This window comes from Schistocerca americana, chromosome 4, assembly GCF_021461395.2.
Source record: "Schistocerca americana isolate TAMUIC-IGC-003095 chromosome 4, iqSchAmer2.1, whole genome shotgun sequence".
Classification (NCBI taxonomy): Eukaryota; Metazoa; Arthropoda; class Insecta; order Orthoptera; family Acrididae; genus Schistocerca; species Schistocerca americana.
Genome location: NC_060122.1, coordinates 238,640,846 through 238,659,257, shown reverse-complemented (window position 1 = coordinate 238,659,257; position 18,412 = coordinate 238,640,846). Strand labels below are relative to the sequence as shown.

General features: G+C 43.0%; 1 protein-coding gene across 1 annotated transcript in view; it reads left to right on the top strand.

Annotated features, from left to right (window-relative positions):
- Window positions 1-18,412, top strand: part of LOC124613091 (synaptic vesicle glycoprotein 2C-like) — a 179,545-nt gene that overhangs the window by 28,261 nt on the left and 132,872 nt on the right. The window contains exon 3 of the mRNA XM_047141683.1: window positions 5,053-5,214. Within this exon, the coding sequence (XP_046997639.1) occupies window positions 5,053-5,214 (162 nt within the window). The remainder of the gene's footprint in view (window positions 1-5,052; window positions 5,215-18,412) is intronic.

Genomic DNA, 18,412 nt, shown 5'->3' with positions numbered 1-18,412 from the left:
CAGAAGTTGAGTCCCATAGTGATCAGAGCGATTTGAACCATTTAAAGCTAAATTATCTAGACGCGCCAAAAATTGATATAATAGTTTAAAAATATTTTGTCTTAAAACTTGTAAATTTATGAAAATTCAAAAGCTAATATCTCGGCAATGCTTTGGCCGATCAATATAAACGAAGTGTCTACGGATGCGTCTACTAGAGCTGCATCGAGTAATCATAGCCGATTGAGTACAGTGTGTACCATTTTTGAGTGAGAGGTCGGAATATGGGATTCGACTGAGAGAAACTATTTTCGGTAACAAATAAATTTAAAAAGACGAAACTAACGGTAGCATTCTAAAGTTTAAAGAGGTATATGAGTAATTAAGTATGTATTTTTAGTCGTTTATTTATCTTTATTATCAAAAACCAAGGAAAAGCAAAATCATGCCTCAAAAACATTATTTGTGAAAAAACTGTGTCACATACAAAAAATTGGACTTTAAATAGTTACTGCCCGGAAAATTTCCTTATTTTTAATATATCTAATATATCACATATGTTTTTGTGCTTAGTTTTATAATATCCGTAATTTTTGTCAAACATTGTTTTGAGTTAGGCAGACGTTTCGACGGTGCATGGGGCAGCCGTCTTTGATGACAGGGCAGTTGAGTTTGAGTGACAGTAATAGCCAGACGTGCCGCCCGTCTGGGTGTAGTGGTGTGTTGGTAACCACGTTTGCGGAAAGTATGTATGTAGCGACGTTCGAAAGCGATCAAGTGAATAGCAATATAATGGTTTAAGACAAGAGTTAATTTTGTGAATTGTGAACAGACTGTCTAGTGCGTCATATCAATTTTATAGTGAAATGTTGTAGCATCATTTATTAATGGTTGCACTTACGTAAGAGCCCCTCAGACTGCGTTTTAAGTGTCTAGTGAATATATCAAAGAAAAATAAACTACTTTTTCAAATTATAAATAAACGTTAGTGATTCAATATTTTAAATTTCACTGGAATACCTGCCTACATTGTTTTGTTATATTTTATTTCAGCTTAAAAATGGAGTTTCCGGCAGGTGTGAGCTGGCACCCTAGTACAAAAACGTAGCCAAACACTGAGACCAACCACATCTCTGGGCCGCTCAATTAAGCTGAGTGTAACATGTAGTGCGGTAGCGTTCTCACTTCCCACGCCCAGGTTCACGGGTTCGACTCCCGGTGGGGTCAGGAATTTTCTCTGCCTCGTGATGACTGGGTGTTGTGTGATGTCCTTAGGTTAGTTAAGTTTAAGTAGTTCTAAGTTCTAGGGGACTGATGACCATAGATGTAAGTCCCATAATGCTCAGAGCCATTTGAACCATTTTTGTAATATATATATATATATATATATATATATATATATATATACGTGCCATAGCACGTGGGGGCTCGAGCGAAACTATTCAAACTTCAGTGCGTACTGACCAGTACCGTTGAACTACTCAGTGTGCATGGGTGTACAGGTGTGATACTGTTAGTTACACTTCCTATGTATCATTAAACTCTGTTGATTGGCTAACAATTCTAGCCCCGCCGTACCAATCCATTCTGTGAAAATAGCATGTTAACAACACTTTACATTTCTGCAGTTTTGTGGTCACCTTGTATAGTAGAGTTGCCAGCGAATGCATGCCAAGTACAGACATATCGTTTCGGTAGCAATTTAGTAATACGAGGGTCACTCCAAAAGAAATGCACATTATTTTTGTAAAAATAAAGTTTTCATTCTGCATGTGTGAAAGTTTTACAGTGTGTAGATACATCCTTCCCGCTTGTTTTCAAACTTAGTTCAACCTGTTCCCGTGAGTGGCGCCGTCACAGCATGTCTTCAAGATGGCTGCTACACTTGACGTTCGTCAGAAGCAACGTGCTGTTATAGAATTCCTGTCCTGTGAAAACGAGACTGTGGGCAACATCCACAAGAGGTTGAAAAAGGTGTATGGAGATGCTGCTGTCGATCGCAGCACACTTAGTCGGAGGGCAAGCAGGTTACGTGATGAAAGCGGGCACGGCAATATTGAGGATTGTCCTCGCAGCGGCAGGCCTCGTACTGCACGTACTCCGGACAATGTGCAGAGAGTTAACGAATTGGTGACTGCTGACAGATGCATCACAGTGAACGAATTGTCACGCTACGCTGGGATAGGGGAAGGAAGTGTTTGCACAATACTGAAAGTGTTGCCGTTCAAAAAGGTTTGTGCCAGTTGGGTTCCCAGTATGTTGACAGTGGCTCACAAAGAAACAAGAAAAACGGTATGCAGCGAACTTTTGGAACAGTATGAGAATGGTGGAGATGAATTTCTTGGAAGAATTGTGACAGGTGATGAAAACAAAACACACATTCTGCTGGAAAAGTTATGGCTACGGTGTTTTTCGATTCCGAAGGACTCTTGCTTGTGGACATCATGCCAAGTAGAACCACCATAAATTGTGATGCATATGTGGCGACACTGAAGAAACTTCAAACTCGACTCGTGTTCGACCACATCGGCAAAAGCAGGATGTTTTGCTGTTGCACGACAATGCACGGCCACATGTCAGTCAAAAAACCATGGAAGCGATCACAAAACTCGGATGGATAACGCTGAAACATCCGCCTTACAGTTCTGACCTGGCTCCATGTGACTATCATCTCTTTGGGAAGACTCTCTTCGTGGAACAGGGTTTGAAGATGATGACTCCCTTGTGCACGCTGCCAAACAGTGGCTCCAACAGGTTGGTCCAGAATTTTACCGTGCGGGTATACAGGCGCTGGTTCCAAGATGGCGTAAGGCAGTTGAGAGAGATGTAAATTATGTGGAGAAATGAAAATATTGTTCCTAAAGATGTATCTACACACTGTAAAACTTTCAAACATGTAGAATAAAAGATGGATTTTAAAAAAAATAGTGTGCATTTCTTTTGGCGTGACCCTCGTACCAATGGTGGTAGTGATATAGAAGTAGTGGTATGTTTTATTTATCTGTAGATATCTTTCACAGGTATGTGGATCATGTTTCAGTATTATGATTTAAGAACAATAAAATAATTCACATACACAGATTGTATTGTATTGTACTGTATGTTAACCAAGGGCATAGAAACGATGGAGAGGCTTTGTCCCCGCCACAATGGTCCGCAACCCCGCGACGACTAGGAACATCTCACACCAGACTGGTGTAACCCCTATATTTGCGTGGTAGAGTAATGGTGGTGTACGCGTACATGGAGAACTTGTTTGCGGAGCAATCGCCGACATAATGTAGCTGAGGCCGAATAAGGGGAACCAGCCCGCATTCGCTGAAGCAGATAGAAAACCGCCTAAAATCCATCCACTGACTGGCCGGCTCACCGGATCTCGACACAAGTCCGCCGGGTGGATTCGTGCCAGGGACCAGGCGCGCCTTCCCAGTCCGAAAACCTGTGCGTTAAACTGCACAGCTAACTGTGAGGGCACATACACAGATACTTACATACTTACAAGTCTAGGATGACAAGGATGGCACAGGTAGTCGGCCATAGTGAGAATCATCCCCTAATTTGCATGAAGTTAGTTACGAAGCCACTAAAAACCTAAATAAGGATAGCTAAATGAAAATTGATCGTCCCCACACTCATGAATACATTCACTGCTGATTCATGTCATTCACATACAGGTAAGCCCAAGCCGTGACAACTGTGAATCATAAAGACAAAGCTTCTCTAACAAAAATGCAGTCAAGATGCGGCGTCAATAATGCTCAGAAATTTTATATATACGTATTTAAGCGTCTTGAACAAACATCAGCAAAAAATAAACTAATTCTCTTTAAAACCAGAAATTATTTTCTCACAACTTGCTTGAAGAATCACAAGTTTAATGCAACAAATTGAAAATTTTGAAATGACACTGCACTGAAATTTAATCGACCCCCATGGAATAAAAAATCTCCAAAAAATCAAAAGACTACTAAACAACCCAACACTAACATCCGATTCGTCTGCGGTGGCAGGTGTGCCGTCAACGCGGATTGCTAACCGAAGAGGACTTGGTTTTGTGTTGTTCTAATGTTCCTTTCGTCATAAATGACATTCCATTGTTGAGATGGCCGTACGGGCACGTCCTGAAAGCCAATAAATTAAAACATCTAATTCTACCCACATTTAAACAATTTTTTACCCGACTTTTCCAAAAACGGGGGAAGATGGCCACAGACTGTTTCAGCACTCGGTCTGTGTAACGGAAATTCTCATACAATACTTTTCATACATCTTGTCAAACGCGTATCTTATACTAAACCCATGTACAACACATCAAACAGGACCAAAGTTTTATGAGATTTCCAACAAAACTTTTAGTTTTTCGATTAATCTTTTAGTCTTCTTAAAACATACAGTTTTGTCAGTGCAATAACTGATCCACTGTATTTTGTTACTTAAAAATTTTAAACATTTAAAAATAAATACGTTTACAGATACATACCGTAGCCTGATTTCCTAGTCTGCTGCTAATTTTATAAATTTATTATATATTATGCGTAAAACCGATTTTATTATAAGTTGGAATATATATCTGTGATGAAGCCCAATGACGTATTTATACCTCGGGATACATTTCTGGAATGTAGATCAAATTGGAATATAATACGCAAAAAATTATATAAGTATTTTCTGACACACCTCCTAAATCTCTATTGGTTACCGGATAGTGCATTAGAATCGTCAGAGATATAGAAGATATATCAAATTTTAAAGAATTTAACGTAATTTAGGTCTGCTTAGTAATTAAAGTAGTCTTTCGTTTCCATGACAGTGGCTTACCTCACCGTATTCGTCCCCAATGGTCGAGCCTGCAGGGTTTTCCCAGACCACGTGCCACGTTAGGAGTTTACCTGCTGCCTTGTGAGTTCAGCCTAGCACCACCGGCTCTCAAGTACAATGCGTGCTTTAAAAACTTATGGCATACAGCCGCATCTGGATGCTATCTTATAGTTGCCGAATGTGGTACTATGCACTTCAGTTGCTGTTCATTGCGCTCATGTAATCGTGTGTTCCTCATACGGCGGTGTGTTCTAGGCTTCGGGAAGTTCAACTACATACTGCTGTTGGTGGCGTTCCCCGCAGCCATGATCAGCGTCTTCGACACCACAGCAATGGCTTACATTCTGCCAGTGGCGCAGTGCGACCTGGGCCTTACCAACCTCGACAAGGGTGGTCTCAATGCCATCACCTACGCCGGTGAGTATGAGTCTGGTCTTCCTGGCAATTCTATTGGTGTCAAAAATGCTGTCACTAGTACTAATAATTATTTATGTATATTGTTATTCCAAATAGGAGGAGATGATACCACTTGGAGATGACAGGAGAAAATTAGTCTTCCACAAGTTTCGGTAAACTAACGATGAATGTTCAGTTGTTTTATTTTCCAACTGACAATTACATTTTTGGCTTCTTCTGTGTGAATCTATGTGGAGGATTCACATATGCGTAGTTGTCACGAAGCTTTTTCAGTCCAGGCTCGATGACTTGTTCGGGTGAAGCAAAATAATTATTTTTCCTCGTAAATGCACTAGGCTACACACTATACCGAAACCCGCCCCCTCCTCCCCCATAGAGTGTCGTCCTTTCTGTGTCGTATATGACTTTAAATATAATATGATATGAAATTAGCTGCAGGTCTTGGAAAGCCAAACAGAAGAAGAAATAATCGACCACGGCATTCCGTTATCAGAAACAGGAGCGTTACGATTTTCATTTAAAGAGGGAGTAACTTCCATCATTCATTTCGAGAATATATTGTGAGAAATATCCTCCACATGCAACATACTTTTTATTTAGTTTCCTTTTACTCACACAGTTTCAGTATTTCATGTGGTAATCTTTTAAAATTTTTCTGCCTTGTGTAACTTAACAGTTCAATTCTACATGTTTGTACACCATGTCTTCTTTCTATGTACGCATTCAATCAGTGCGTCGTTACAGTTACCCACCCCTTCAGCAACATCTCCTCTGGGATGCCACGAATGTATGTCTCGATGTTACAAGCATTACCTTCTACTAGACCACAAATGACAGTGGTACTGTGTAATTGTAACGTGTCTTTGCTACTTTCTTCCACAATTTTAAGTTCCATATTTTTTGGACTCTTTGTAATTTTGATTTTGATGTGTAATATTGAGTTTAACGTTTCGATTGAACTTTATGTACTGAGATATTTCGGTTTATGTCATTTCCTCTGTGGAAATTCTGGCTGACTAGGAATGTAGCAGCTACGACCTTGTTAGTATAAATTGATTTCTATATTATCTGTGTCTTATTTGTGTGTAATTTAAACAATACATGTACTTTTTTAGTAAGAGTTGTCATATGACATATATGTCTGCTGTCAGAGGCATTACTGTCACTAACGCTACCCACCGGAAGGAATGTTTATTTGAAAAAATTCATGACGAAATGCTGTTCTGTAATATTTGCTTATTACGAATGGCTTCAGCCACCGACTAGTCTCGCGATAAGAAAGATTACAATCACAGCATCACATGCAATTCCAATCTTTCTTACCGTGAGGAACCAAACGTAATAAGCAAGTGTTACAAGATAGCATTGTGTCATGTGTTTTTCCAACGATGTATGTGCTTCCAGGATGAAATTTTCACTCTGCAGCGGAGTGTGTGTGCTGTTATGAAACTTCCTGGCAGATTAAAACTGTGCGCCAGACCGAGACTCGAACTCGAGACCTTTGCCTACAGTGGGCACGTGCGTTCAATAATACGACAGGAAGCAGCAGGGCCATAATTACGAAACATACACAGGTTGTGTTAAACAATGTTAGTTAGCTTGCACAATTTAAACACAATAAAGTCGATAACTCAACATGCACAACAAAAAATTTTACTTAATCCCCTGTTGAAATCTGCATAACAAATCCATAAAACATTAAGAACATAACTGTTAGTGTAAATACTTAGTAGAACCAAAACTTGCTAAGTTCTGAACCCGCGAGACTATCCTGTACAGTGACATCTCTTTTGCACCATAAATTCATACCAAGGTATAACATCAAGACATAACATAATGTACACAATTAACAATAAGACAATTTCTAAAACTTGGCAATGAAGTCACCGGGTACACGAACTTCTGGCTAAGGAAAAATCCAGTTGATGCCAGTACAGGTAGGCACAAATTAAATAACAAACAATAATAAAAAACAGCGCCTCAGCATATAAACATTCCCTGAGAACATACGCACATGAAACCCTCCTTTACAACAATTAAACTTCACAATCAGCATACGAGGTACAAATATGGTACAAACAGCTGATAAGGGAACACAGAATTAAGAAGGCAGAGTCTCCAGCAATCTAATCCATAGAAAGGCGCATCCGCCAAGGCGGTCGAGGAACGGGCTACAAAGCTTAACAACCCGACAGAGCCAGGAACAAAGAGAACAGCAATAGTCAACATATGGACGAGATCGAGATGGCAACGGCCAAGTCGTCAAGCCTCGATGCCACGTCCCACCGTGCCGGAGGAAATACAATGCGCTCCACCCAACTGAAATACAAAAATCTTGAACTACAACGGCACACTTTCGATTGCACATTCATATTACATAAAAGAGTAAAAGATAAAATTGAAACAGGAAGGCTCACAACAAAAAATAATAATAATCTTGAGCTCAACCCTCAAAAATTTATTTAACACTGTAGTACACGCGCAAATAAGATTGTTCCTTGAAACGTAATAGCAACAGCTTAGTATTACCTTAAATGGGCCACCAGAACTACACTTTCATGGGACCTGATGTAGTTTTACAAGACAACATAGAATTTCGTTCCTCATTAATTAAGGTGCAATTTTGGTACTTAATCACTAAAGTTACAACAGTTTCAGATATTCCATCACTCAATAATGAGGAGCTCACCGGGTTTACTTACATACAGCTGCAGATATCTCATCAAATGGTAGGAAACTAAGATAGAAACCCAAGCCCCGTTATCATGTCGCGTGTGACATAACTTGACACATCAGACTCATCACTGAAGACAACATTAGTTAACCATTAACAAATTTATATAATCACACAATTGCACCTGTTTAAATCAAACACATACCATATGCCCGGACGAACGGTTAATGTCCGGCGACGCTCCGGCAAGCTCTTCTTCTCAACATGCACTGCGTGACGAGAAAAGCCAAACACCACTCCATATGAGGGAATCCGAAACCTTTCCGCCGTCTCCGGCCGCAGCACTCCAGTAATACTACGCGCAATGTGCATGCGCAACAAGTAAAGGCCAACATCCTGTCCGTGTTGTAACCGCAACCGACAGACCACACAGTCGGAGCTTCTGCCTCGACGCTGCGGACTTTAATAGCCGAACCCGTGATGAACGACCGACTTGCAGACGGAAAGAAGCGAAGTCAATGGCAACGCTGACACTACAAGAAAGGGGTACTGGCGCCAGCCGCGTGACGTATCAACTCAGCTACCCAAGCACGACTCACGACTCGTCCTTTACAGCTCTACTTCCACCAGATTTCGCCTGTCGGTATGGCACACAGTTTTAATCTGCCAGGAAGGTTTATATTTGTGCTCATAACTGTCGCCTCAAAAATTTGTTGACGTTGTGCCATGTGGAAATGCCTGCATCACTTTGGGCACTGATTGTGTTACGGACAGGAGTATGAAACGACGACACACTTTCTGTTGATTCTAACAGGTACGTTCTGAATTTCACTGCATTTTTGGAATGTGTGACTTTTAACATGTTTCTTATATTGTCGGCTTCATGCCACTCATCTGGTGATGAGACTCTACCGAAGCGCGTCAGGAGATGGGAAATGAAATACTTTTGGCTCCAAGAAAAGTGTATTACCATTTAGTACCAATATGGTCGCAGGTCTTCTGGGATGCTATTTGTCTAAAGCAGTGGTTCCCAATCTTTCTTAGGTAATTACCCTTGAGTGCAGTCAGATATTAGGTAGTACCGTCACCACCATTGCCAATTGTAACGCCCACTAAGGTTTAGAATCAAAAAGATTTTTCTTAACACCTGTATATGTAATATGAAGAACACTGAGTGATATGAACAATATTCAGTTGCCGGCAGCGGTGGCCGAGCGGTTCTAGGCGCTTCAGTCCGGAACCACGCGGCTGCTACGGTCGCAGGTTCGAATCCTGCCTAGGGAATGGATGTGTGTGATGTCCTTAGGTTAGTTAGGTTTAATTAGTTCTAAGTCTAGGGGACTGATGACCTCTGATGTTAAGTCCCATAGTGCTTAGAGCCATTTGAATCATTTTGATATTCAGTTTGTGAGGGTTTTTATTAAGCAACAAATTAGCGAGTCAATCAGGGCAACGGTACTACTTACGTCTAACTTCCTAATTTTGATTGCTATCATAGACGAAAATCTCTTTCACGTTTATAAATCTCGAATACCGCACTTGATTTCCCTGTGTTGTGTTCGTTCAGTAAATACGGTTTTGTGTGTGTGTGTGTGTGTGTGTGTGTGTGTGTGTGTGTGTGTGTGTTTGTTTGTGTGTGTGTGTTAAAATGAATGGTGAAGCCCAGTACATCGCAATTGCTGCGTACAACTCATTCTCAGATAAGAAAGCGAACTGTCGAGAGTAACGTTAGACAATAGTTATATGAAATGCTTCCCCTGAGGCACACTTTTCCCTAGCGGCACTTACTTGATCTCCACCCTGCACTCCCATTTAAACTCAAACAATTTAAAATTTGAGCACTATAGTTGCTGAAGGACTCATTGCTTCTCAATTGGCAGAAATAGGAAGACTTCATGCTGTCAATGCGTTGAGTCTGACCTCTCCAATAATAATAATAATAATAATAATGTATAGTAGCCCTTGTGTCTATGATTACTGAAGTCAATTAGCTCATTCACACTGATAAGTCAAAAAATTATGACCTCTCCCCACCGCGACGTTGTATGCCGTCCGGTGGCGTTGCGGGCACATGAAGCAGTAACTAAAGTACGTAAGTGGAGCAGACACGGACGGGGGATTACCCTAACAAAGATATGGGCTACAAATGTGGAAATCCAGTGAGATAAGCGAGTTTGACAAAGTGTACATTATTATTACGCAGATCCAGTGAACGAGTATCTCAAAGACGGCGAAACTGTTCCCATGATCACGTGCAACTGACGTGAGTGCTTACGAAAAGAGATAGGACAGTGAAACTACCATTAGGCACTAAATGGTTGGACGGAGCTCCGCAGCAGACCACCTCTACGTGTTCACCATGTTGAGCCAACGACATCGTCAGTTACGACTGCAGTGTGCACAGGACCATCGGGATTCGACCTTCAACCAATGGAAATATGTCGGCTCTTCGGGTGAACCACATTTTTGCTACACTAGATCGCTGGTCGTCTCCACAAACGCCGTCATCGAAGTGAACAGCAGCTCTAAACATGCAGCGCGCCACAGATGCAGGGTAGTGGGAACACTATTATGCTTCGAGGACTCGCTGAAAACTTCGAGCCTCCTGCGTCCCTTCATACTTGATGTCTTCACCGACGGTGATGTCATCATTCAACAGTATAATTGCCGTGTCTCGAAGCCAGAACAGCGCTATGAGTCAGTCTTCTGATCAGTTTTATGCGGCCAGCCACGAATTCATCTCTGAGTAGCACCTGCAATTTTCATAATCAATTATTTGCTGGATGTATTCCAATCTCTCTCTTCCCCTACAATTTTTACCCTCTAAACCTCCATCACTAGCAAGGAAGTTAGCGATGTTCCTTCTTCGTGTCAGTATTTTTATATATTTCTTTCCTCACCGATGCTGCGGAGTACCTGCTCATGCCTTACCTTATCAGTCCACTTGGTTTCCAACAGTCTCATGTAGCACCACATCTAAATGCTTCGACTCTCTTCTTTATCGGTTTTCCCATAGTCTATGTTTCCCTACTATACAATACTGTGCTCCAAACGTACATTCGTAGAAATTTCTTCTTCGAATTACGATCTATCGGTCACACTAGTAGACACTCTTGGCCAGGAATACCCTTTCCGGCAGTGCTAGTCTGCTGTTTATGTCCACCGTCATGGATTGGCTCGAAGCACTATGGGACTTAACATCTGAGGTCATCAGTCCCCTAGAACTTAGAACTGCTTAAACCTAACTAACCTAAGGGCATCACACACATCCATGCCCGAGGCAGAATTCGAACCTGCGACGCTAGCAGCAGCGCGATTCCGGACTGAAGCGCCTAGAACCGCTCGGCCACAGTGGCCGGCCGTCATGGATTACTTTGCTGCCTAGGCATCAGAAAACACTAAGTTTATCTACTTCGTGATCACCCATTCTGATTTTTAGTTTCTCATTGTTCTCATTTCTGCTCCTTATTACTTTTGTATTTCTTCGATTTACTCTCAATCTATATTTTGTACACATTAGACTCTTGATTCCATTCAGCACATCATGTATTTCACTTTTTTTGAGGACAGCAATGTCATCAGCGGCTTTGATCATTGATAACCTTTCACCTTGTATTTTAATTCCACTCTAGTCGATCTTTTATTTCCATCATCGCTTCCTCGATGTATAGATTGAACAGTAGGGGCGAAAGGCTACATCATTGTCTCAAACCCTGTTTAATCCGAGCACTTTGTACTTGGTCTTCCACTCCTATTGTTCAAAAAAAAAAAAAAAAATCAAATGGCTCTCAGCACTATGGGACTTAACGTCTGACGTCATCAGTCCCCTAGAACTTAGAACTGCTTAAACCTAACTAACCTAAGGGCATCACACACATCCATGCCCGAGACACGATTCGAACCTGCGACCGTAGCGGTCGCGCCGTTCCACACTGAAGCGCCTAGAACCGCTCGGCCACACTGGCCGGCCCGAATTTAACAGTGATATTCCCATTACATTCTTAATGTTAACGCCCCTGCTTTTAGTTTCGGGAAGGTTGACTCTCCTATATGCAAATCAATTCTTCCGACAATCATTTCGTTTGCGATTTCTTCACGTTTTTCATGTAACCATTTCTCCTTAGGTTTCCTGCACCTCCTGTTTATTCCATTTCCAAGTGCTTTGTATTTTGTATTCCTGAATTTCCCTGAACATCTTACACCTCCTTCTTTCATCGACCAACTGAAGTATTTCTTTTGTTACTCATGCTTACCTCGCAGGTACCTTATTTATGTCTTGTTTTTCTTTCGAACTTCTGTGACCGACCTTTTTGGAGATGTCCATCTTTCTCCAACTGAACTACCTATTGAGCTACTCCTTATCGCAGTATCGATAGAAACACCGAACTTCAAGCGTAACTCTTCACTCCGTAGTACTTCCTCATCCCACTTCTTTGCGCATTGATTCTTCCTAACTTGTCTCCTAAACTCGCGCCTATTCTTCATCATTATTAAATTGTCATGTCAGTCTGTATCTGCTCCTGAGTACGCCTCAGAATCCAGTATCTGATTTTGGAATCTCTACCATGATGTAATCTAGCTGAAATCTTCCCGTATCTCTCGGCCTTTCCCATGTGTACCTACTCCTCTTGAGAGTATTCGCTATTAGCATCCGAAAATTACTGTAGAATTCAACTAAAGTTTCTCGTCTCTCTCCTGATACCAACCCCATATTCTCCCGTAACCTTTTATTCTAATCCTTCTCCTGCAATCGGATTCCAATACCTCGTGACTATTAAATTTTCATCTTCCCTTACGTACTGAATTACCTGTGAAATATCCTCTTATTCTCACTCTATCTCTCCATCTTCGGTTTGCGAGGTCAGCATGTATACCTGAACTATCGCTGTCGGCGTTGCTTTGCCGTCGATTTTGATGAGACAACTCTGTCGCCGAACTGTTCACAGTAACACACTCTCTGCCCTACCTTCGTATTCATAACGAATCCTACTCCCATTTTTTTTCTGGCGCTGTTGATTTACCCTATACTCATCTGACACAAATCATTGTTTTTTCTCCATTTCATTTCACTGACTCAGACTGTATCTAGATTGAGCCTTTGCATTTCCGTTTTCAGATTTTCTAGGTTCCCTATCACGTTCAAGCTTCTGACATTCCACTGCCCAATTGGTAGAACGTTAGTATTCAATCTTTTTCTCACGGTCACCTCCCCCTTGGCAGTCCCCTCTCGGAGGTACGTATGGGGGATTATTTCGTAATCTTTTGGGGACGGAGATATCACCGTGACATTTGTTCAATTACAGGCCACACGTACTGTTGATACACATTATACTGTATATCTTTAATGCTGTGGTTTCCATTGCTTTCTGCATCCTCATGCCGTTGATTATTGCTAATTCTTGCACCCTTTATGGGTAGTTTCCTACCCAAGAGCAAGCTGCCCGTTCCTCCACCCTCTTTCACAAGGCCATTGACCGAAAGAGGGGTGACTCCTTATGCTGTAAGTCTTCGGCCGTTATTGCTGATGATTTTTATTCGACATCTAAGCGGTGGCGGGGTTCGATCCTGGGACCGAAGACGGTTCATTACTAATCAAACGCTCCTCCTACACCACACGTGCACTTATCTAGTATTAGCTATGGGAGACATTCTCCAACGCTTACATGTAACCTGTGGTAGAAATCGAAGACATATTGACAGCTGCGAATCACCTGCATCCCTTCATGCTTGATGTGTTTACCGACGACGATGTCATCTCTCAGCAGTATAATTGTCCTTGTCTCTGAGCATTATAGTAAACTCAGTAGGTGTCTTGGCGACTAAATTCGCCTTATGTGAACTCTATTGAACCCACCTGGCTGGCTATCGGGCACCATCACCGCGTACACAAATTAGCTGCCCGTTACTTACGCATATTACAGGACCTGTGAGTTGACATCTAATGCCACACACTTCCACAAACCTACCAACGAACTGTCGGATCTCTGATAAGGAGTATTTGTGATGTATTCCGTGCCAAAGACAGGTAAACAAACTGTGAAGCAGATGTTCAAAATGTTTTGGCTCATCAGCATATTTGTTTCGAAGTGAGTGAGGAAGCTATTCCTGGACTATTGCTTGTATTCTCTACAACCAGGAGAAGACATTTTCATGAGATACTCAGCGTTTGTTATGTACATATCTCACTTCTACCGTAATCGATGCATCGTACAAGATAATGAGGAATGTGTGTAGCTAATGAACTATGTGAGGAAGCTTTAACCTCTACTACATAGTGTCAGTCATTACTTTAGTTTGATGGACTGAAAGCCTTTCGGCTTGTACCCCTCAGAAAATTTCATTTTAACCCTCAAAGTGTAATTACCCCCTGGTGCGTATCAGTAGTCTAAAGCGACAGAATTTATATCATGAGTTTTGTATAGTCAGAAATTTTGTTAATCACGTGAGATCTTTGGTAAGAGGGTGAATGTTGCCAACTGCCAGCCCGCTCCCTCGTGGGGGAATAAAACATATGGGGATTTACTTGACAGTAACTAAGGAGCATTTGGACAAAAGCTTGCTGATTTTCTAGGGAGACTCACAAACTTTAATAATCACCTGAAAAAAGATCAGTCTGCGAAATCAGAGATGTTGCTAGTCCATGCACTCGTGTTCGTCACCGGCCGATGTGGCCGAGCGGTTCTAGGTGCTTCAGTCTAGAACCGCGCGACAGCTACGGTCGCAGGTTCGAATCCTGCCTTGGGCATGGATGTATGTGATGCCCTTGGGTTAGTTAGGTTTGAGTAATTCTAAGTTCTAGGGAGCCGATAACCTCAGATGTTAAGTCCCATAGTGCGCAGAGCCATTTGAACCGAAAGCCGCAGTCATAATCACAAATAAAGCATTGAGAGCCACTGTATTAGCACAATTTTTGGATGACCACTGCAACGTCGTGGAGCTTCATTCACCCACAGGAATACTATACTTTCAGTACGGAAGACCAATAGATGAATTCTTAGATAAGCTCGTGCAAATAGCCACGGCGTTGCGGGGGCAAAAAATTCTTGTGACTGCGGACATCAATGCAAAATCCCCCCTGTGGTTCAGTGGTACTCAAGACGATCGAGGAGAAAAAGCTGTCGACACCATCATGTCACTACAACTCATGGTCGCTAATAAACAGGGAAACCCTCCCACCTACACCGGGGGGGGGGGGGGGGGAGGACACGGTACAAACATTGACGTTACCCTGGTAACGCCAAACCTTGCAACAAAAATATCAAATTGGACAGTTTGGGACCAGATTACCACAAGTGATCATAACCTCATAACATTCACCATTGGAGACAGCGAGTGCCACTGGGACATAGGGTGGGAGACGCAACTCAATTACAACAAAACCAACTGGGACCGGCTGGCTAGGGAGTGTGACATCCCTGCATTGCTGGAGGGTGATGTCAACGTAGAAGAATACGCCCGAGATCTCACAAGTGCGATAACCAGGGCAGTCAAGGCAGCCGTACCAACCAGGAGGAGGGCTGTCGCGGCCCCCCCTTCACCATGGTCAGCCGAACTGGGGCAAATGCGCCAAGCAGTACGGAGGGCGAGGAGGTATTACCAGCGGTGTGTCGTCTGGCACGAAAAGCAGCGATGGCTGCAGATATACAGAGAAGCCAAAGAACAGTTCCAACAGGAACTCAAGGCTGTCAGGATGAGGAGCTGGGAGAAATATGTGCAAAGCCAATTGGCTACAGACCCTTGGGGACTACCTTACAAAATAGTACGGGAGAAAATTAAATCACCTATGGTGCTATCTACCGTCAGGAGTGGGGACCGGATGACGGAGACCTGGCAGGAAACTGCGGGTGTCCTACTCCATGCCCTATTGCCGGACGATAGAGAGGAAGATGACTCAGAAGAACAACAGAGAATAAGAAGAGAGAACCAACGGGTCTATGAAAACAATCGTGTGGTCTACCCCTTCTCTGAAGAAGAGGTAAACTCCCAAATAAAAGCGCTCAAAAAAGGCAAAGCTCCTGGCCCAGACGGTATTACTGCGGAGGTGATACAGTACCTCGCCCCCCAGCTGGTGGCACCTCTCACTCAGCTGTACAACGAGTGTTTACGGCTTCGAACCTTCCCCTCCATATGGAAACAGGCGAACGTAGTCATAATCAAGAAAGGCCCGGACAAAGACCCCAAAGAAGCCAAGTCATACAGACCCATATGTCTGCTGGACTTGTTGGGCAAGCTCTTTGAGAGGCTGCTGGCAGACAGGTTGGCTGCACACCGAGTCCTGTGCGGGATGAGTGACAGGCAGTTCGGTTTTCGGACGGGGCGATCGGCGTCTGACGCAATCGCCCTGGCTACGGATGTCTGTGGCTCTGCCCCACACAAGTACATAGTCGGCATCATGGTGGACATTAGTGGCGCCTTTGACAACCTGTGGTGGCCTTCGCTCTTCTCCTGCTTGCGGGAGAAGGAATGCCCAGGGCAGCTATATGGCTGTCTGAGGAGCTATTGTGAAGACAGGGAGGTCCGGCTATCGGCCCCCAGCGGCAAAGTCAGTAAGAAAATCACCAAGGGGTGTCCTCAGGGATCTGTCCTGGGGCCACTCTTTGGGATATTAACATGGAACCACTTTTGGAAGAATTAAAGAGCAGTGAAGATGTGCTAGAGGTCATAGCCTACGCAGATGACCTCCTCCTGCTGGTCGGCGGCCGCAGCCGCGAAGATCTGGAACCAAAAATAGAAAGAGCTATAACTATATTGACCACATGGTGTCACAAAACTAAAATGACTATCGCACCCAGTAAGTCAACTTACCTGCTGCTCTAAGGCCAACTCACAAGAAATCCTACCGTAAGAATAAATGGTCAACCAGTCCTCAGGCGCCGTGAAGCCCGGTACCTTGGTGTCATCGTCGACGAGAGGTGGAACTATGCATCGCACATAGATACAGCAACACAAAGATCTCTCACAGTATTACACAACCTAATAGGAATAGGACATAAAAGATTCCACCTCCCACCTGATCTTATTAAATTATACCATAACAGCATCCTCACATCCATAGTAGGTTACGGATCAGCGGTCTGGGCACACAGGCTCACGAGGGTCATGCCTGCCGTGGCCGTAAGAAGAGTGCAGCGAAACATGCTCCTACGTTCAGTGGGCGCATACAGAACAACTCCAGGAGGGGCACTTTCAGTACTGATGGGGCTATGTCCACTGGACATAAAAATCCGGGAACAGGCCGCCTGGTATTGGATAAAGAAAAATCGAAGGGAAAAAATAGAAGAAATTATGGGGATATATGTAGGGGACAAACAAAGTATCAAAAGAAGGGGCATGGAATTATGGCAAAATCTCTGGGACAGCGATGAAACTGGCCGAAGAACACACGAACTGCTACCCAACATAAAGGAACGGCTAGAACTCACCTACATCAAACCAACAAGGGGATTGCTGCACTTTCTTACTGGGAACGGACCCTATCCGACATATCTTAGTCGGTTCGGGAAAAGGGCAACACCAGCGTGTGACTGTGGAGCAGTGCTGGGCACTCCAGACCATGTGGTGTACGAGTGTCCCCTCTTCGACGATGATGCACAACAACTTAGGGAACAATTGCCGAACAACGACACGTACCACTTGCTAAGGCACGAAAATACATTCAACGTCCTGAACCACTTAACAAACAAAATATCGAGCAAAGTCCTCAGAGAATATCTTGGTAACAATCGATAAATAAACACACACCGGAATTGTCGCGTACGCCCCCCTGTTCCGCCGGGACGTGGACTTGGCCAGCCGCCTCACGGCTGGAATCTGCCAGGTTTTCGGAATAGGTTGGGGGGTAGTACACCAAAATCGGACTTGACTATGCACCGATCATGACATTAGACATAAGGTTAGTTGTAAGATCAAATTAGGATAATAGAAATAGTATAGAACTGCAGCGAATAAGTTACCGGCCAGCCCAGTGCCAGGGGCTCTCCCACTGGGATTAGCTCAGTGGGAAAGGCCAATAAGTAGGTTTGTATCTATTCTGGCACACTTGTAACGCTGCAGGTAGAGTAGTCATTATAACAACAACTATTAGCAAGTAGCATCATAACAAATTAAGCAAAACAAGCCAAAATCTAGGAATATTAGACTAACAGTAACATAGAATAGTGAGTGTGGTAGATTAACCCCCATAGTGGTGATGGAGTGTAGTAAGATAAACCTGTAGTGTTAAACATCATAGCTGCAGATAGAACTTAGAAATAGTAAAATATAGGACCTACTAATGTATTTAGGTAGTAGGTTACATTGTAACATGATAATGATGAAATAAAGATTTTTTTTAAAAAAAAAAAAAAAAAAGTTCTAGGGAGCTGATAACCTCAGATGTTAAGTCCCATAGTGCGCAGAGCCATTTGAACCATTTCTTATTCGTCCTTCAATGAGGCACATTTTTGCTACTCTTAAAACATCTCGTCGTCATTCTGTAAAGTCTTGCCGCGCAATGTTTTCTACAGTAGAAGAAAGAGGAAGAAG